The sequence below is a fragment of the Crocuta crocuta genome, unplaced genomic scaffold (genome assembly GCF_008692635.1).
Source record: "Crocuta crocuta isolate KB4526 unplaced genomic scaffold, BGI_CrCroc_1.0 scaffold7, whole genome shotgun sequence".
NCBI classification, from domain to species: domain Eukaryota; kingdom Metazoa; phylum Chordata; class Mammalia; order Carnivora; family Hyaenidae; genus Crocuta; species Crocuta crocuta.
In genome coordinates, this window is record NW_027531904.1 from 9,398,522 (window position 1) to 9,419,187 (window position 20,666).

General features: G+C 56.2%; 1 protein-coding gene and 2 long non-coding RNA genes across 4 annotated transcripts in view; 2 read left to right on the forward strand and 1 right to left on the reverse strand.

Moving 5' to 3' along the window:
* The first annotated feature begins 747 nt into the window (after window positions 1-747).
* Window positions 748-13,665, forward strand: LOC144240063 (uncharacterized). The gene is made up of 4 exons (XR_013337553.1): window positions 748-1,835; window positions 2,014-2,180; window positions 2,380-2,562; window positions 11,631-13,665. It is a non-coding gene; the product is annotated as an uncharacterized LOC144240063 (long non-coding RNA).
* A 2,511-nt stretch (window positions 13,666-16,176) lies between these two features.
* LOC144240062 (uncharacterized) lies at window positions 16,177-20,507 on the reverse strand. 2 transcript variants are annotated; one of them, XR_013337551.1, is made up of 4 exons: window positions 20,298-20,507; window positions 19,576-19,696; window positions 18,552-18,650; window positions 16,177-16,444 (listed from the first exon to the last, which is right to left on the reverse strand). It is a non-coding gene; the product is annotated as an uncharacterized LOC144240062 (long non-coding RNA). The 2 variants fall into 2 exon arrangements; XR_013337552.1 differs by having other exon boundaries at window positions 19,576-19,699.
* A 48-nt stretch (window positions 20,508-20,555) lies between these two features.
* MEX3B (mex-3 RNA binding family member B) overlaps window positions 20,556-20,666 on the forward strand; it is a 1,088-nt gene continuing 977 nt past the window's right edge. The window contains exon 1 of the mRNA XM_077774281.1: window positions 20,556-20,614. Within this exon, the coding sequence (XP_077630407.1) occupies window positions 20,556-20,614 (59 nt within the window). The remainder of the gene's footprint in view (window positions 20,615-20,666) is intronic.

Here is a 20,666-nt window from a genome sequence, read left to right on the forward strand (position 1 = left end):
AGTCTTTAGCTGCTTCCCCTGGAAGTCGGGGTGCAGCACCAGCCCCCGAGCTCAGAGCACAATGTTTCACCATCAGATGACGACCTCTGGGTGCTTCTTTGTTCACGTTGGTGTTTTCTGGGCACCCCCAGCCCACTCTGAGCCTGATGCTGGTTCATTCGCTCAGTCATTCTCCGGAACATGAGCGGAAGCGGGCAGCCCGGCTACACGCAGGGGCCACAGAGGTGGGGTGGGGGCTNTGTGGGTTCTGGTAGTGCGAGGAGAGGTCACCTGACAGGAAGGATCAGACGTCAGGGGGCTCCTGGCATAGTCAGGGGGGACTTCCCGGAGAAAGGGGACTCGGGTGTGGGGCAGGTGCAGGTTTAAGTCCCAGCTCTGCCACTTACAAGCTGCACGCCCCTGAGCTTGGTATTTAGTAAGCAGCGCCCACCCCCAGCCCCCCAGCCTGGCGCCCTGGGCACTGAGAAAAGAGTGAGCCCATCTCTCTTCTCTGCTCAGCGCCCTTCAAACAGTTAACCGTACAAGGAAAATTGTTTATCTGCTCTGTCCCCTGGAAGGGACCCTGAAAGACTGGCCGAGATCCGTCGGGACTCCTGACATTCCTTCTCCAGACCCGGACGCCCAGCACCCGCATCCTGATCGTGTCGCCCTGGCCCTCAGAGGGCGGCGCTGGGGTTCAGTGTCGGGTGGGCGCGGCTGACGAGCTCAGGCCCGGAGAGCACTGCCACCCCTCGTCAGCANGGCACTGAGCTGGTAGCCATCAGCACCCCTTCCGTGCCCTTTCCTGCCACACCCCACCCTTACTGGTGAGACCACCTCCCCGAAATCTCAGCTCGTGGCGAGTCTTGAATCCTCATTCTTCTGCCCAGAGACATCTCGGCTGACGTGGTTTCTGCAGCCAAGACAACGGCTCCTCACCCTCTGCCACCGTCCTCAGGTCGGCAGGCCCCCCGGCGTGTCCCCCACCCCTGCTGTGTGCTCTTCCCCACCCCCACAGTGTCAAAGCACAGCGAGACGCCCCCATGATGCGGCTCTCCCTCTGGTGCATTCGTGGGATCAGCTGTCGCGAGGAGCCCACGAGTTGTTCCGTGTGAAACCTTCCGTTCGTAGAGGCTGCTGCCTGGGAGACATGGGCCGCCTGGCATCTTCAGAACAGATGCAGGGCGCACACGGTGTCAGTTCCCCGTCCAGGGCAGGCGCAGAGGCCGTCCACACGGCAGCCCTGCCCACACAGCGTGTCCAGAACCGAGTCCGTCCACACGGCGTGTCCAGAACAGATGCAGGGCGCACACGGTGTCAGTTCCCTGTCCAGGGCAGGCGCAGAGTCCATCCACATGGAGTCGGTTCCATCCACACGGCATGTCCAGGGTGCATCCACAGAGGTTGCAGGGGCTGGGGTGGGGCTGAGAGCAGAGCAAGAGGCAGAAAGGAGGGTCCGGACGGGGTAGAAAGAACCGTGTAGCCAGGTTTCCTGCACGGACTCCTCTAGCTGTTCTGTCCAGAATCGGGGCCCTCGTTGAGCCTACTTCAGAGGGTTGCCGGAGGCGCAGATGAGAAAACGCAGTGTTTCCTGTGGTGCCCGGCGTACGGTAAGGGCTCAGGAAAGGGTGGTTTTATTACTACTCTTGCGGGTGCTCGGAGAAGTGCGGGGGCGACAGTGCGCCAGGGCCCCAGCCTACTGAGTCCACGCCTGGAAGCCCTGCTGCCCGCCCCGCGCGCAGACCGGAGCCCAGTGTGGCTTTTGGGAAGAGCGTGTGGCCGTGCGGACGGAGCCAGCAGCAGGGAACGTGGTCACGAGCTCTGATCCAGGACTCCGAGGACGCCCAGGGTCCCAGGTGAGATTGGAGCCTCGCCCCCCCATGTGCTTCAGTAGTTGGGGTAAGAAGTGGGTGAACCATTCGGTAAAATGCGTCTTGTTCTCTCTCCTGACCGATGGGCTTGCACAGCACTTAGAAGGCCAGGCTCGGGGGTAAAGTTCTCAGACTCTGGCCCCCAGACCCATTCTCTCCCCAGCCCCTGGGTCACCTGGCATCAGGAGTGACCTTGCACGGCTGTGTGTGGACAGCCCGGCTCACACGTGCAGACTCTGTCCACTGACCCGGTGCCCCTCGGCCACCCCTCACGTCCACGTCTCTGCCCACTGCCGGTGAGATTGGACCTCAGGAAGAGAGATCCGGAAGGCATGACGACACGAGCTGGCGGTCGCTGGGGCAGGGGCTTCTGGGGGGCGTCCCAGGTCCCTGGAGGAGGGGCTGTGGACTTGAAGGGGGCGAGTTCCCTTCGGGACTCGTCCTCACAGGGGGAGGGATGCGCCCAGAAGGGGGACGGAGGGACGCTCTGCCTGATCTGAGTGCGGTATTGCTTTGACCATCTCCTTAGAATGTCTCCGAAGAAAATTGAGGGGGAAGCTCAGCAGAGCATAAGGGCTCTGGGCCCCGCGCTGTATCTGACATTGGGAAAAAACGACGACAACAACAGCAAAAAATCCAATGCCCGATAGGAGAGTGTTTAAGACGAAGAAGGTGAAGCTGTTCAGAGAACTCGTCCACTCCAGTGCCACCGGTGAGTGTCCACACAGCAGCGCGGGGTGTGCATGCACGCGTAAAACAGCTGTGGGAACATCTGCGTCACCAGGGGAGGCCCGGGAGGCAGTCTGCGGGCGTGACAATGGCTGCCTACAGGAAGGCTTCCTGGATTTTCTTCCCCGGTCGTCTCTTTCCTGTGGCTGGGGAGAGGCAGGGACTTCGGGGGGGGGGGGCAGGCAGGAGCGGCTCCTTGCGTCGCCGATTGTGCACTCTGCTCGCGGCAGCTGGGACACCCAGGCAGGCCCCTGCTGCCGGCCACCCGGGGCCCAGGAAGCACTTCAGACCATCGCGCCCCACCCGCGCAGGTGAGGGGGCGTCCGCAAGTCCCGTGCCTCCCTGAGTCCTGCTCCGTGCAGGTGGGGGGCGGGATCCCTAAGTCCCCCCTCCACAGGTGGGAGGCGTCTGTGAGTCCCACGTGTCTGTCAGTCCTGCTCTCACAGGTGGGAGGGGGCGTCCGTGAGTCCCCCCCGGAGCCCCGTCTGCCCTGTGCTACCTCCGGATTGCGTATTCCAGGGCAAGCATGGTGGGCCTGGGGCCCCAGAACTCGGAAGAGGCGCTCATGCTCATTTCCTTGCTTGGGTCGTCTTTGTATAGGTCGTCTCTGGTGTTAATTTTGTCCTTGACAACTTCCCAAATTAAAGAGGCTGCTAGGGTGCTGTTAAGAAGAGAGTTGCTGGGGGCGCCTGGGCGGCTTAGTCGGTTAAGCATCCGACTTTCGCTTAGGTCATGATCTCGCGGTTCGTGGGTTCGAGCCCCGCGTCGGGCTCTGTGCTGACTGCCAGCTCAGAGCCTGGAGCCTGTTTCAGTCTGTGACTCCCTCTCTCTCTGACCCTCCCCTGCTCACGCTGTCTCTCTCTCTCTCTCTCCTAGAAAGAAATAAAAACATTTAAAAAAAAAAAAAAAGAAGAGAGGTTGCTGGTCTGGGAGAACCTTGGGGGTCACGCCTCCAGGGCCCCCCAGGAGGCATGCCTGAGGAGTCAGATTCCAGGATGTAGCACAGCTGGGACTTGGGGGGGCACTGGCCTCAAGTGATCTAAGCCTTCCAACCATTTCCTCACCCTGGCCCTTCCCACTGAGGATTCTGGAAGGGAGGCTTACGGGCATGCAGTGACTGGTGGAGCCCCTGAGACCCCACTGGTCCTGTGAGGGGGGGGCGGACTGGCTGGACTGGCCCGCACCCCCCCCACACATGGCAACAGGGAAGGCGCCGTGGTCATCTGTAGGCCCTGGCCAGCCGGCTGAGCGTGCCCCCACACCTGCTTGGAGGATTCTGCACTCGGATCTGGCCTTCTAGGTCAGAAATGAAGATGGCGTGTGTCGCGGTGGAAGGATGGGGTACGCCATCTTTCATAGCTTATTAGCTCAGTTGGTCACTTGTAAACATTTGGACGCGTGATGCGTGGACCCCCGCTTGCACGCTCGCTCCAGGCTCCGTCCACCCCAAGGCCTGGAGCTCCCATGTGGGCTCCACACTCTCTCCTGGCTTTCCAGCCCTTCCGCTGTGCGAGCGTTGGCTGATGAGGCAGAAGCTGACAAAGGACGATGAAAGTGGCTTCTTTCCACTGGGGTTTTAGGTGCGATGTCTCTGGATGCAAAAGGGACAGAAATCTGGCCCAAACTGGCCTAAGCAGCAGAAAGGCTTTCGGGGTCCACTTGCTTCCGATGCGTTCAGACTGAGCTGCTCAAACCGCAGCGTCCGTCATTTGTTTCTGTTCCTCGGCTCTGCTTTTCATCTGCGCTCGCTTCATCGGGGGGCACGCCGACGGCCGTGGGCCGCGCCTGCGGAAGGGGAAATCTCCTCTCCCGACGGGTGGCGGGTGCGGCGAAAGGCCTGCTGAGCCTCGCCTTGGCTGCGTGTGCGACACGTGCTCGCCCCCTGAGCCCGGGTCACAGGGACCCGCTGCCCAGGCCGGCGGTGGAGTGGAATGCGGCAGCCTGGGCAGGGCCCTGCGGGCAGTACGGGCTGTGGGGGTGCTTCCAAGAGGCGCAGGGGACTCTGAAGCTGGGAGGGGAGCCGTCGATGACGCCCGGCTGGCGGAACCAGCCCCGTCCAGCAGCGCTCGCCGCGTGGAGCCTCGTCGGCATTTGGACTGAGGAACCACAGGACGTAAGCACAGGAAGGTGGCCCGAGAGGGAAAGCGGCAGAGACGCAGAGGCTGTTGGGGGCCAGCAGCCCCACGGAGACGAAGAGAGTGAGCTGCCGCTCTTCCCTCTCGCCACCCAGCGGCCCAGCCCCCCGCGGTCAGGGCTGCACTTCCTGCGCTTGCCAGAGATTCCAGGCCCTTCCGACACGTTTCCCTGTGGGGTGGGGGGTGTGGGCGTGTTTTAAGGCTGGATTGAGTAGCGTGCTGTTCCACAACCACGCGTCTCCGCAAACACCACCGACACGCAGAGGCAGGGAAGGAGTTGCGCCTTTCCTTCCAGCTCCACTTCGAGCGCACAGTCAGGTGTTTCTCAAGAACGTGTTGGTTTTCATCATTTTCCACAGCCCTCAGGAGGAAGGGGCCGGGAGCTGTGTGCGCTGCCGCAAGGCCTGGCCGTGTTCAAGGTCGGGGGCGAGGGGCGGGGGGTGGGGAGGGTGCACCGGGCAGAGCCACCAGCCAACACCATTGCTCGTCAAGAGCACCGCTACCCAGGTGCGGGTTTGGGGACGCTCAGGCCACCTCTGTGGCAGCTGCCCCTCGCCTGCGCAGTCTGCGTGCTCTGAGGTTTCTGTGAGACCCACGGTTATAAACTGAAATCAGATTTCCAGCCCCCTGGGGGGACCTACCCTCTGCTGGGAAGCCCTCTTAGAGGCTCTTTGTGAAGCGAAACACAACCTTACTGTTTGTAGGAGAAAAGATTTTTTTAAGCTTTTTTTTAATTAATTAATTTATTTGGGGGGTGGGGGATAGTGAGAATCCCAAGCAGGCTCTGCCCTGTCAGCGCAAAGCCCCACACAGGGGTTGCTCCCACGAACCCTGAGATCCTGACCTGAGCTGAAACCGAGAGTCTCTAGTTTTTAAACCAGAAAAAAACAGAAACATTTTTTTTTCCTAAAAAGGCAATGTTAACAGGACAGGTCACCTGGAGGCATCACATGTCTGCTTCATGCCGGTTTCTGTCATTGCTGTCGGAGCCACGTTGAGGCCACATTCAGGCACCCGTGGTTCACTTTACTTAGTAGTCTGTTCCCTGGGAGACCAGGAGCCCGCAAGTACTGTCTGGAAGTAAACTGTTCTAAAAGCTCCAGGGGCTGTGCTCTTTAAAGGCACAAAAGGGTGAGTGAGGCAGGGGTGAGTGGGGGCGGGGGTNGCTTTGGCACAGGCAGCTCCCTCTGGGCACCTTCCCAGGGGCGTGAAGGGAACAAAGACCCTCTGATGGAGAGGTTCTTAACCAGTGTCCCCTGGGAGCTATCGGCCCTGCACTCCCCACCCCTGCTCCAAAAGTGGGATGGGAGAGGGGAAGGGGTGGTCAGTAGCTGAAAAAGCTCCTGGTGTCCCTGCTGCCAGATTCCGGTTAAGAATCCCCCCCTCCCCACATGGGGTCTTACTTCAAAGGTTGGGTTTTACATTCAGCGAAATCCACTGCTCTCAGAACGGGCCGCCCTTGGGGAAGCCCGCACCACAGCGGCTCACTTCCCACCCGTGGTGAGAAGGGGGCTGGGGCGGCGCAGGGGGGCTTCTCCGGGGGCTAACAGGTTACAGGAGGGCAGGCAGAAGGGAGTGCTGCGTGGGGTCCCCTGACCTGATGCTCCACTAATCAGCCTTTTAATTAACTTGACAGGCCAGGTAACAAAGCTATTACGGTCTTCATTGAACGCGGGGAAAGAGACTTGAAAAACAGTATTTTCAGAATCGTCCGTGCCGAGCGTTATTAATTTTGCAGTCGGGAAAGTGTCCGGCTGTTTTGAGCTCTGAAGGGGGAGGGCTGGGCAGGGCTGTGTGAGGCGGTCCGCTTGCCGAGTTCCGGTCTCGCCTGCTGGCCGCACCTGCCGGGCGCTGGGGGTGACTGTTGGTGTGCGCTTGCTCGCGGGAATCATGCCTGCAAATCGTGTGCCCTCACACCCCTACGATCGGCCGGCCTCACCCCCTCCTGCCCCAGCCCTCTGGCTCTCTGAGCGTTTCTTCTTTGGGATTCCTTCCTCTTTTTGAACTTGAAAGGCGCAGGGCCACCTGAGCGGCTCAGTCCGTTAAGCATCTGACTTCAGCTCAGGTCATGATCTCACGGTTTGTGAGTTTGAGGCCCGCGTGGGGCTCTGGGCTGACACTGTGGAGCCTGCTTGGGAAATTCTCTCTCTCTCTCTCTTTCTCAAAAAAAAAAAAAAATAAGGTGCTTGGGCTCAGTCAGTTGAGCATCTGGCTTGGGCTCAGGTCATGATCTTGCAGTTCGTGGGTTCGAGCCCCGCGTCCGGCTCTGTGCTGACAGCTCAGAGCCTGGTACCTGCTTCGGATTCAGTGTCTCCCTCTCTCTCTGCCCCTCCCCTGCTTGTGCTCTGTCTCTCCCTGTCTCTAAAAAAATAAATGTTTAAAAAAAAAAACAACCGGCGCTGAGCCTGCCCGACGCCACCAGAGCAGGATAGCTGATGTGATGAGGGCGTCGTGGACGCAGGGCGCACTGCCGGGGTCACCGCAGTGGGGTCTGTGGGACAGGACCCTGTTCTTAGCAGGTGGGCGACGACGTGTCAGGACGGGAGGGCCACGGCGAGCCCGCAGACGCGAGGGTCTCAGAAACTGCGTGCGACGTGCATACGCATACACGGGGCGGGAGACAGCGATACGGCAAAGTGGGTAAATGTTACCGTAGACGAGTCTGGGTAAAGAAGATACACGCGTTCCTTGTACTGTTCTTGCGTTCGCACTTTCCTAGAAGTCTGAAATTCTGAAAAGTTAAAAAAAAAATTGCTTGGAAAAAAGGGACACCCCAGGGAAGAGGGTGACCCGCATGTTTCTGTCTGAAATGTGGAGAGCAGGGCCGGGCAGGGCGAACGCCCGGCGCTGGCACGGGGACCCCACGGCGTGACTTAATGTGGCCAGTTTCCCCTCCCGGGTTGCGTGTCTGGAGTCCGCTCTGGGCTCGGCGGGCTCAGTTCCGGGGGAGGTGTGACCCGGGCAGCACAGGGACGCCCGTGGCTGCAGAAGGCCCCCGGCACGTGCAGGGCGGACACGGGAACAGCGTGTGTGTCGGGGCCCCGGCCGCAGGCGCAGACCCTCAGCAACAGTGGGGCCCTGCAGCCGTGCAGCCCCCGTCCCAGCGCGGGGCCGTGTGCACAGTGGCCTCCGCGTGGCTGCGGACTCGCCCGCTGGGAGCGGGGACGGTCACAGCCGGCTGGGCCCCCACGTGTGCCGACTGCGTCCACCACCGCGCCTGTGTGCGCCCGCAGTGTCCCCGCCCTGTGCCCGCTCCCGTGGCGGGCGCCCTGCAGACGTGCTCTGAGCACCTGCTCCGCAGAGGCAGCCTCGGTGCGGGCAACTGTCACCTGTCCGCGCATGGCACTCGAGTCATCTCCTCGGCTGACGCCGCGTGCACCCTGCACGGACGGCTGTCACCCCATTCTCCACGGGTGGGGATGGACACGGGGTGGGGAGTCGTGTCTGAGAGAACAGAAAAGGTGCAGCAGAGCGTCCCCAGGTAAACACGCAGGGGTGGGGCGCAGGGGGAGAAAGAGCCACGAAGAGCACGGACACTGGGCTGAAGGCCCGGGGACCCTGACTCTCAGCTGGAAGCCGTGAAGGGGTCGGCACGGGAGGCTTCCCTGGAGAGGTGGCTTGTGCGTGCGGCTTCAGAGGATAAGGATCATGCACAGAAAATAATTTTTAAAGAGGGCGTTCGGGCCAGAGATGCAGAGAGCCGTGCGGATGGAAGACAGCAGGGGCCGAGGGGGCGGCTGGCGTGTGCGGCGCCCTCCACTGTGCGGGGCACTGCATCCGCGCGTTCAGAGCAACGGCTTTCACCACCCTCGTTCTAGAAACGAGTAGATGGAGGCAGTGCGGGAGGCTGTACGGGTCTGGTGCTGCAGGGGAGCCGCCGGCCTGGTGCTGCCTCGTGACGGTGGCCCTTGGTGATGACGTGACAGGAGGGGAGGGAGGGGGAGGGGTGCCCGCGGTGCCGGGGACACGGCCGAAGCTCCACGGGTAGCTGGGTTTGCGTCCCGCTCGGCCTTGGCCTTGACCAAGCCGGTCACGCCCTCAGTCCTCATTCTCTGCTCAGCCTCATGGAAGAGACGTCTCCCTTCCTCAGCCCTGTCCTCATTCTCTCCCGACCTCTGATTCTGGTAAAAACAAATGAAACAAAACACCCAAAACCTCTATTTGCCTTGTAGTTTGTAGGCAACTTAGAGGAAAGTCATCCCAGGTGGGAGTCCCGGTGCCGGACGGAGACGAGGGAGCGGGACTTGACCCTCCTTGGGAGTCAGTGGGGGGTCCACTCATTCTCAGTGTCCAGGCTGATCCCTAGGGCCCCCCGAGAGGACACGAGGCAGCAGGAGAGGCGCTAGCGAGGGGCAGGAACCCCATGCCAGCGTGAGCCAGTTCCCGTGGGTGCTCCTCAGCCCAGCGCACCTGCGCCTGAGAAAGGAAAGTGCGGGGAGGTGTGTGTGTGTGTGTGTGTGTGTGTGTGTGTGTGTGTGTGTAGAACCAGTGTTAGAAATAAGATTCCCTCTGCAGGAGAAATTAAAAATTTTTGTTTGTGTATTTATTGAGAGAGAGTGAACAGGTGAGGGGCAGAGAGAGACGGAGACACAGCATCCGAAGCAGCTCCAGGCTCTGAGCTGTCAGCACAGAGCCCGACGCGGGGCTCGAACCCACAAACCGTGAGATCATGACCTGAGCCAAGGTTGGATGCTTAACTGACTGAGCCCCCCAGGTACCCCAGAGATAAGAAATTTTTAAAGCTGAACGTTCAGTCCGGGGCAAGGGAAGAGGAAGATATGTCACTTTTATATCTTGGGGAATATTTGTCTAACTGACCCTTAAGTACGGTAAAGGGAGAGTAGAGCAGTCCTTTCCCAAGGGAAATGCCACGGGGATTTATTTACTCCTCACCGGAGACCTGAAAACCAGTGAAATGCGACCAGATCAACAGGCAATCAGAAATCCACATTGCTGATGCTCACGCCACAAGTGGATTTTCCCCCGAGCATTCTGCCCCCCAGTACAGAGCCCTTGAGAGACAGCCCATGTCTAGGTCTTCTGCGCCTCAGTCCACGTGGAGGAGATTAAGTTGCACAGAAGGAAGGAGCCAGAGCCGCTCCCCCTCCTGCTGTCCACTGACCGAGTTTGTATCTAGTTTTAAAGTGACTGCTTGCCGCCCCCCCGCCCCACGAGGGCCCACTCACTAGGAATCATCTAGAGTAGGGGACGCAGAAGAACGGTAATGAGACACCAGGCATCCCGCCTCTTCCATTTTCTGGTGCTGGGACTTCAGGAGGGCACATCAGGGCCTTGGGGACCCCTTGTCCAGCCAGCCTCCTGCACTTCCCTAAGAATCCGGCACAGGCTCTAGTCACCGCCCCCCCTTCTCTAATTGGACAGTTGGCTCTGTGACGCTGCCGGAACATGTGCCTCAGAAAGTTCTGGTAACGTGTTACTACCTCCATAAAGTAGCAGAATTGATTTAATGAGCTTATATGCCTGTAGGAAGCGCGTCCGATTCTGGCTAGCCGTATGCAGCGCGTCCATTCTGAAGGTCTGTGAGAACATGCTAAGGCCCCTGGCTTTAAGAGAAAACCAGATTTACCTTCCTCCCTGGCTCAGCAGGAAGCCTTAAATCAAAGGCAACACGCAAATCAACACATGTTTATCGGTCAGTGTACTTGTACCGGTTTGACATTAGACATGTGTTTGTGCGGATCGACGCTAGTCTCCTTGTTACGCTGCAGCTGCCTGGGCGCGTCTGCCCCGACCACCCTTGAACCCTTGGGCCCGGGCACACGGGGTGCGCTCTCTGAATGTTTGTGTGATGCAGGAAGGAAAGGAGGGAAGGAAGAGAGGGAGGCGGGCAGGCAGGGGGAGAAAGGGAGGGGAGGCAGCGAGCGAGGAGGGGTGGGCGATGGAAGGCGGCCTTACAGCCATCCTGTCCCGGGCACAGAGGCTCCCTTGTTATTTTTTCCCCAAATATAAAATGGAGAGAATAAAGTACTATTTTCAATTACTATTTTCTAACTCAAATAGTTATATGTGTATATTTTAAGTTGTTTTATTATATGTATTTTTGTTGTTGTTACTGTTTTAGGCGTTGGACAAGGTAGGACAAGGTAAGGTCCCCACTCTGGCTGCCCGCCTGACCTCGGGCTGCGCCGCTCCCCACGGCACGAAGTCACGGCGGGGCCTCCCTGCCCAGAAGGCCCTTCTCAGGGCCTGGGCGCCTCTCCCCCGACAGCCCCTTCGGTCTTCCACCAGCAGTGTGCCCGAGGTGTGTCAAAGGGAGCGACTGCTGGCAGGGACAGAGTGTGGACGGAGCTGGGTGTCTACACACATGTGCTTGAGACCCTAGTGGTGCAGGAGCCTGGTGCGCAGGGAAGAGGGGTGAGAGAAACAGATCACGGCCAAGGCCAGCTCTCCCATGTGGCCAAGGACTGGGGCAGAACCCCACGGAGGCTGGGAGCTCTGAATCCTTTTTTTCTCTTTTTAATGTTTTATTTATTTCTGAGAGAGAGGGGCAGTGTGAGCAGGGGAGGGTCAGAGAGAGAGGGAGTCACAGACTCTGAAGCTGCTCCAGGCTCTGAGCTGGCAGCACAGAGCCCGACGCGGGGCTCGAACCCACGAATCTTGAGATCATGACCTGAGCCACCCAGGTGTCCCAGCAGAAATGTTTTTTAAATTCTTTGCCTATTTTCCCATTGAGTTATTGTGTATTTTGGGGTTTTTTGTTTTTGGGTTTTTTTTTTTTTTGTATTTGGAATTGTACAGTCTCCTTATATAGTTTGGATGTCAGTCTCTTCTCAGGCATGTGGTTTGCAAACGTCTCTCATGCTGCCTTCTCGTTCTGGGGGTGGCCTGCCTCCGTTGCTGTGCAGAGGCCTTCAGTTTGATGTCGACCCACTTGTGTGTCTTTATGCTTTTGTAGACTCTGCTTTTGGTGGCATAGCCGTGCTTCCACTGCCAAGACCAGATGAAAACCAAAATGGGCAAATGACTCGAATAGATGGTTTTCCAAAGACGACATGCACACGGCCAACAGACACCTGAGAAGAGGCTTGACATGACCCATCCTCAGGGAGACGCAGATCAGAATCACAGTGGGGCACCCCCGTCATCCCCGCGAGGACGGCTATTCTAAAACAAAGCAAAACAGAAGAACGTGCTGGCGATCCTACGGCGAAGCTGGAGCACTTGCGCACTGTTGGCGGAGGTGTGAACATGCACAGGTGCTCAGGGGAGCGACACGGAGGTTCCACGCACAATAAATGGATGCGCCACATGGCCCAGCAGTCCCCTTCCTGGGTATACGTACCCCAGGTCACGTTCTCGAAGACATAGCTGCGGTCTCCCGTCGGCGGCAGCATCATTCACAGCAGCAAAGACGTAGAAACAGCCACGTGTCCACAGACGGCTGAATGGATGACGAAAACGTGGGATGCACGTACACGGGAACGCTGGTCAGGCTCAAATCCGTTGACGACGTGGGCTGGACATGGAGGACCCTGTACTAAGTGAACCGAGTCCGTCGCGGAAGAAGGAACGCCACGGGGTCCCACTTGCACGGGAAGTCACCACGGTCAGACTCAGAAGCAGACAGCGAGACGGTGGTTACCAGACACCGGGAGGAGGAGACGTTCCTCCGCGAGGAGGTGGGATGTTCACCCCAGCGGGGTGTGCAAGATGCTCCAGTTGTGTGGAATGAACACGCCCTCGATCTCTGCCGTGCCTCCCGGTGCCCACAGGCAACAGCGCGGCGTCGGGTGCTCAGAAACTGAAGAGGCTGGGTCTCCTGCTAGAGTTCTTGTCACAGACAGAAGGGATGGCAGGAACCTTCACGAGGGTGACGGACACGTCTGCCATCTGGACTCTGGGGACAGTGTCACAGGTGCGTGGACACGTGCAAGGCCATCGAATCATATGCGGCACGTGTCCTGGTTTCCATATCTCCGTTATTTCTCAAAAGTGTTTTTAAAAAAAGTGAGCGAGAACTCGCACTCGAATGGCCCGGGTGTGCCTGCGCTGGCCAGCTCAGGCCCCGCTTCCTCAGGGCGGAAGTTTCAGTAAGGACAGTCCCTACTTCACTGGACTATTGAGATTACTGAGTGACAGAACCAGCATCACCCTCGTACGTAATAGGTGCTCAAGAAATATCACAACTTACTCTTTCTTTCACTCCGTGCATGAAAACATTTTCTTAGCTCATCAGTTATGGACTCTGAGGCCCGAGATGAAGTCCTCTGCATAGTAAAAATCGCCGGGTCTCCCCTTTTATAAATTCCTTGCACCACGGTCTTGTCCTCGGTGGCACTTGTCAGAGTCGTGATGTCACACAAATGCCTGTCGGTCAGCTCATCCGTGCGCTCTTCCCTTCCAGACGGCTCACCCTGGGTCCCCCTCGCTGTTCCCGCCCCCCCCGCCGACGGCTCACCCTGGGTCCCCCTCGCTGTTCCCGATCCCCCCGCCCCAGCCCGGTGCCCGCAGGACAGATGCGCCCGGGACCTGCTGAGAGGAACGTACACCATCTCGCACCGGCTTCTGAACGTCCTCTCCTCGGCCTGGATGCCACGCTCGTGTCCCTTCACGGTCATAAAAGGTGCTGATGCCTGGTGTCGTGACAGCTGCTCCTAACCCCCTGGTTCTTCTGTGATCTTTCAGATGAACTTCCGGAAGATTCCGTACCTCCCACATCCCCCAAAAAGTTGTATTTTGACGGACTGTGTAAAATTCTAATTATAGAGGCACCTGGGTGGCTCAGTCCATTAAGCAACTGACTTCGGCTCAGGTCACGATCTCATGGTTTGTGAGTTTGAGCCCCGCGTCAGGCTCTGTGCTGACAGCTCAGAGCCTGGATCCTGCTTCAGATTCTGTGTCTCCCTCTCTCTCTGCCCCACCCTCTTCATGCTGGGTCTCTCTGTCTCTCTCTCTCAAAAATAAGTAAACATTAAAAACATTTTTGAAAATTTCTTTAATTCTAATTATAAATTCATCCTTAAAGAATTCACCTAATTAGAGCATCTTCTCATCCATCATTTCCACCTCCAGTCATCACTCACTCACATAACATCTGCATTATATATTTTACCATATCTGAGAACCAACTGTAACATTATTCACCTAATAGTTGTTCAGATTAACTTCCTTTTAAAACATACATATCGACTCAACTTCTCCTTCCTTGACATCAGTGAATTCTAAGGGTTCATACACTAATACGATTTTATAAGATAATTAAAATGAGTATATAATTATGCTGAGCGAAATAAGTCAGGCAGAGGACAGATACCATAGGTTTGCACGTACAGGAGGATTAGGAGGAACTTAAAGGAGAAATGTGGGGGAGAAGGGGAAAAAAGTTGGGGAGAGGGAGGGAGGCAAACCATGAGAGACTCTTGAATGCCGAGAACAAACTGAGGGTGAATGGGGGAGGGGAAGGGGGGTGATGGGCACGGAGGAGGGCACTTGTGGGGATGAGCACTGGGTGTTCTATGGAAACCAACTTGACAAACTTTAAAAAAAAATCTCATCTGAAAATACATACATACATACATGAGTGTATAATAGTTAAAACAGGCTTGTCCGTGTGCCCCCCAAGGTCACCACTGGTATGTCACATCTGGGGAGGCCTCCTGTATGGGGTTCTGGCCCGCGGTACAGTGTCCTTGTTCTATAAGAGCCTTCCCCTAAATGATCTTCCCTCGTAGGGTCGCACTCAGAGAGCCCTTCTCCTACTCCAAAATTCTAGAAACAGCCAGCTGTTTCTATTCAGATCTTTTATGATTTCATTCTTCAAGCTTAACTCCTTGACCTCCCCCCCCACCCCCCGCCCCCAAATTTACTTCTCTCCATGTTGTGAGGCAGGAAAAGACCCAACATGACACAGTGCTTCTAAAAGGCCAGTCGGTCACCTCAGCCTCCTGTTGGGGGATGGCTTCTGCCCCAGCTCACGTCCACCTCTGTCCCACACAGCGAGCCCCTCCCGTCTGCGCTTCCTGCTGACCGTGTGCGACGGCTAGAGCCACCCAGCTCTTCGTCTGACGCCAGCGCGGGCCGCTCAGCACGGTGCGCACAGGGGCGTACAGGTGACTCCCCGAGCACCCCTCGTCCCTCTGCACTCAGCCCAGGGACACGGGCGAGGGAGCTGAGGGCAGAAGACACAGAGAAGCTCCAGGTCTCAGAACGAGGTGGCCCGGCCGGAAGCTCTCACACCAGCCAGTCCAGCCCCAGAGACCACGGCCAGGACCTCGCCAAGGTCAAGTTCTCCCTGAGAACCCACGGGTCTCTCTTCAGCAGGGCGTTCAGCTTCCTCATCCCCATTCCTACCGACCTGTTGGTATTTGTTTTATTTGGTTGTTTTAGGCTTTTTGTGTGCTTAGTTGTGTTCGGTTTCCTACTTTCCACTTATGATGCTTCTTAAAATTTTGCTGCTGGAGACCCCATCTTCTTTATTTTTCTCTGAGTCGTGGAATTTCCATCAAGGCCTCTATTTTACTTCTTCCGTTAAGTTGACTGGTCCTCACGCTTCCTGAAAGGCGTTCTCGCATTTGTATTTCTTTGCTTGTTAGAGTCCGAGGATCTTCTCTGCATAGCCGCGTTCGCATTTTACTACAATGACAGCTGTGGAATTTAAATGAAGCTGTAGATTTGTTTTATCAGCGTAACAAAAACGATTCTATTATTAGCTAAAATTTTATTAGCTCTGTTGACATAATTTTTATCTTTTGAACCGAAATGCACAGGGGAAGAAATCAGTGTAGCACGAAGTTAAACTGGCTAGTGGTTCAGAGTTGGTTGGGAGATGCTCAACAGCTGCATCTCACTAATCAGCATCCTGCCTTCTCAGCCTGATGCTGACGAGACAAAACTTCAGGTTATAAAGGTATTTATTTTAAAGTACTGAGAACAGAGAAGGTGTGGTCATACAAACTATTAAAAAAGATTAGAGCTTAAATCTTTGTCGCTCTGTATTCTGTCACTGTAGAAGGGGACGAGCAAAGAAACCCTCATCCTTCAAGAGTACGTCTACATCCCGCTGGCGCGGAGAAGGGTAGCCCACCTTTGTTGCCTAAGTAAGGACTAATATTCCTATTTCACAGATGGGAAAACCAAAGCTAAGAGACTAGCTGACCAGCCGAAGGTCAACAAGCCGACTGAGGAAAACTTAAGACGTCGCCCCGATCCAAAGCACCTGTCTACACGGCCAGTGCAGCCTTTGCACACGTCCCTCATTAAGTGGTCCTCAGGTGTCTGGGAGGTGGCCCATCCCATCTGCAGGCTGCTCCCAGCTCAAGGCAGCTCCTGTCCTCTGCTGGTGTCTGCCTTCCAGAAGCATCTACCCTTGTCTCCCCCACCCCCCACTGCACTTTCACAGAACAAGCCTCCCACTGAGTACCGGAAGACTCTCTCCCCCTCCACTGTTCACTGTGCCCTTCCCACTTTTGATCTTTGAAACTCCGTTTACTGAGCACCCAGGATCGTGATGCACATCTTTTATTTAATTCAGTGTTATTACTTTGTAATTTGTCATCCTCAACTCTGACAAATAAATACTTTCAGCCCCAAGACTTTCCTCTTGCAAAAGTCCCGGCTCCTTCCACCGATTACATCTCTTCCACCACGATTTTGAGTCTTTTCAGTCTTGGTTGTCTTCTTCTGGACACACTTCTATCTGAGAAGGTTGGCTGCTTGGAGTTTGGGCTCTGGGGTTGCTGGATTCCGATCCTAGTTCCCAGAATGGACTTTCTGGAACAGAGATGGTCATCACACTTATCAGTACGCCGTGAGAACCGACACTGTCCGGGGGTTTAGCATGGTACTGACTCAGCCACGGGCCAGAGCACGCTGTCCGTTTTACTTATTTCCATGCGCTGGGGGTCCCGCTAGGAGCTTAGGCTGCGGCTGGGACCACGGAGCCGGCGCCGCCTCACTGTCTCCCCGACACAGGGTCCCCAGCTCCCGGAGCCCTCACCACAGGGCCCCGTTTAGTTCAGGAAAGGGGGCCGGAGCAAGGGGCGGTGAGACTGCCTTCCCGCAGATGCCTCGCAGGGCGGCCCCCACCTAGACTTGGGGGGCAGCTGCCCTGTTCCTCTCGGGTTTGACAGCAGCAGATGTGACTGAGCCTCCCCTACCCTGGCCCAGGGCACAGAGAGGGCTGAACCAGGGGCAGCCCCGATTTCCTTAAGTTACTTGAGAAAGAATGGACACTTCGGGTCGGAAGTCTGGGCTCCGGGTCCTGAGTCCAGACTGTCAAGGAGTCCATTGCCTCCGTTCCTGTGCTCCCCACCAGATGAAGGTTCGGGACCACACACTTGCTAACATCCTGAGGTTCTAACCACCTGCTAGAATCCCTCGGTTCATGGAAAGGGGGTTGGGGGTAAAGTGGGGGAATCAAGCATCCATTTCATCCCTGCTCACGAAGAAGGGGGCACCTCCTGGAAGGTCGTGGGCCTCCAGGCTCCCCCAATTCCTGCGTATCTTCGAGGTTTTAAAATTACCTCCTGATTCTTACTCCTTTCTGACATCGCAGAATGGTTAGTACTGGTGATTAACTAAACGAATGTTTAAATTTTGGAAGTCAACCTACTTTTAAAGGCCCATTTTATAAAACTTATGACATTTTTTTCTTCTCTACTCTCACAATTCCAAATGCTTTTGTAAATATAAATGTGTGCTAGGATTCGCTTTAGGGTTTTCCTTCTGTTTACAGCAGGTACGGGTGCTTTTCATTTTATGAAGCCTTTTAGTACCATTTAACTTTTAAACTAAGCATGTATTACTTTTAAAAATGAATCGAATAAAGACGTTCAGAACTTGAAACATGAAAACAAAACGTGATCCCACTATTTAAATAACCGTCATGAAAATTTCGATGTGTTGCTTCCCGGCCTGTTCATCTGCTCCTCCTGATATTTCCTGAGGGTTTAGTAACGTGCGCACCTCGTCTCCTTTCTCGTTCATCCAACGTAAGGAGAGCGTTTCCCATCTTACCAGAATATTCTTCAAAAGCGTTGTGTTCTGCACGTCCCATGTCACATGCACGTTAACAACAGGACATCAAAGACCAAAACGCTTTCGAGCGCCCTCACCCGTGGGGTGGGCGGTACAGTCCCGTGGGGACACAGGCTGGAAGGATTTCCCACCCCCAGCTGAGGAGCCACAGCCCAGAGGTGGGAAGGAGCTTGGGCTGGTTTTGCTCACAGGCCCCGGTACCATTAATCAGCTGTGACCTGAAGCACAACAGCGAATCTGAGCCTTACTGGGCCCAAAGGTCACATCACCGTAGGGGTCCTCTTTAAGGAAAAGAATAAAGACTTTACTCATGAAAACCTTACTAAAACATGCAGTCCTGTAAATAGATTGCTTTGACCCCTCCCACGGCCATGCAAAGGCCCTGTGATCATGAAGGGCCCAGAAGCTCAGGCTTCACTTGCTTCAAGATAAATGTGCCTCTGCCTGGGCCAGAGACTTACCTTACCTTCATCTATAAAATGGGGACAACAGAAGTATTTACTGCACTGTAAACAGTGTGTGATAAACCACCTGGCACACAGCAAGTGCTTAATAAATATCACCTGTGATCTCTCAAAGGGACGCAGTTGTGGCTACGGCTCATTTGAGCTGCTTCCCAGAGACAGTTATTCATTCACATTTCTATAAGAAAACTACACCTGGAGCCTTTTCAGCGTGGCTCGCTCATTCATTTCATGAACACGGACCGAATTCCTACCAGACACCAGGCGCCGCACCAGGCTTTAGTCCCAGTTCTCACACCTCACCTCCAAAAGCACAACTCAGAACATCCCGCCTCTGGGAAGGCTTCCCGGGACCCTACTCCCGTCTGGGCACTCACCCCTGCTGCGTAACTGCCTTTGGACATGACAAGGGTTCCCGGGGGAGGCACCCCTCTCCGCCACGTGCATTCCTGCACCGTCAGCACTTTCCTCGGCGCCTGTGAAAAAGAACGCGGATACTCAATAACGTGACGTGAGTTGACTCAAAGTGTTCCCGTGAGGATTTCAGCCGCGTCTGCCAGCCACTCAGTTTGCAGAAGTAAGCAAGGTGTGTGCAGAGGAGCCTGATCCTCTGGAAACGTGATCCTGTGGAAACACGTCCAAGGTGGTCTCGTCGTTAATCTCGGCTGTTTTTGAGTGACTTTACCTTTTCTTAAGGTGCGACAACTGAGACCCTCTATTGTACTACCAGACCGCATTCTGCAAGCTTCTCGCTCTTGCTAAGAATAATTTTAAAAATATGGCCACATCGGGGAAGTCCTGAGGGAACACGTCCTGTATCGGGAAAAGCAGTTAAGCTCTGGGGTCCTAAAGGAGCCTGGGAAAGTCTAGCCCAAAACTACGGAGGCGGGTGTGTTATCTATTTAAAAGCAGAACCGGACTTTGCAAGTTTTATCACGTCTTGGCTCGTTAAATCCATTAATTGGGAATTAAATTTTCCAGATTGTTACTTTTATAATAGCATTCAAGTGTCAGAAAATACCCTGACTGGTCAGCACCGGATACAGGCAGGGAAGAGAAGAAGTGGCTGTGGGTTAAGCGCCACTCCACCTACACATTTGCTCAGTACTTTGTAATTTGCAGCCAGTTACCTTTCTCCATCATTATCCATCTGCTCAGACAACCCCCCGAGGCAGGTGGGGAGCTGCCTACGAGCCTCTTCTCAGAGACCAGCGGCTGGGGGTCGGGTCTGTCAACCATCACGGCTCCCGCTACCACACCCTCACCCTCCTAGTTGCTCGGGAGGCCCCCCGATTCTGCGGGCATCTTCAGAGAGCCACCAGATCTTTGCACAGGTGTCACCGAAGCAGGCTGGCCTACGGAGGGCGGCCCGGGCCGCGGGGAATGCAAGGGGCGCCTTACCATTGGCAGCTCTCGTGAATTCCTCAGGCCAGAGTTTGAGCTCACGCTCCAAGTGGGCTAAGATGTGCGACCTCACTGAGCGTCAGGAGCTACGGCCGGGCAGAGCGCCCGCCTCCATGATCTGCTGGGGGAGAAGGACACCTGTCAGTTCCACAGGGTCATCCACACCGTCCTGGGAATGACCCAAGGGCCCCAGGGACTCTGAAGCGTGCAAGCCTCTCAACAAATTTCGGATTTAACCCATCTGAAATCTTAACNAGGGCCCCCAGTTACCCGGGTGCAGGCCTCCCTAGCAGGGGACGCCAAGGAACAACTTTACTTTCATGGTGTTGTCTGAAAACCTCAGTGGGCCCAATCGGGAGGTTATTAAATTCCTAGAAACAGAGCTGAGAGGCCAGCAATGAACCTGCGGTGCTGGCAGGACCTAAGCGGCGCGGGGCCGTGGGGTCCCGACCCCACCTGACCCGGTGCTTCCAGGCCCTGCGGGAGGCCCTTCTCCCTCCTCCAGGACCCCGTCCTCATTAGCACAGTGGTGAGACGGGTGGTTGACAAACCAGGTCAACCCGGAGAACTAGGTGGTGGCGCGCGCGCACACACACGCGCACACACACGCACACACACACACACACACGCACGCTCAGGAAAGCTGATACAAACATCCTGAGGAAATAACCCCTCTGAGTGCCTTCCAAGCCTCATTTCCCCGAGGAAATAATCAGCACCTCTCCTCCAAGACAGCTCCAGGTGGGCCACGGGGGGAAGCACCCTCCCGTCCGCAAAAGTAAGGGCGTTTGCGGCCCTGCCCACTGAGTGCCCAGCGCGACCGCATCTACTGTCACAGTCACTTCTCCGACCCTACGAGGTGGCCGGGCAGGTACGGCCGGGCCCCCTCTGCACGCATGCCACGCCGGGGCCCGGGCGCTCGCGCTCCTCCCGGGANTGGGTCCTTTGGGAGGGGGAGGAGGAGGAGTGAGCATCGGATGGGAGGAGGATTCTGGATTTCTGCAAAGCGGAATGGAGCCCAGAGGAGGAACAATGGGTCCCGGGACTGCCCCCCCCTTCCCATCAGTCCCAGAGCTCTGGGGGGCGGA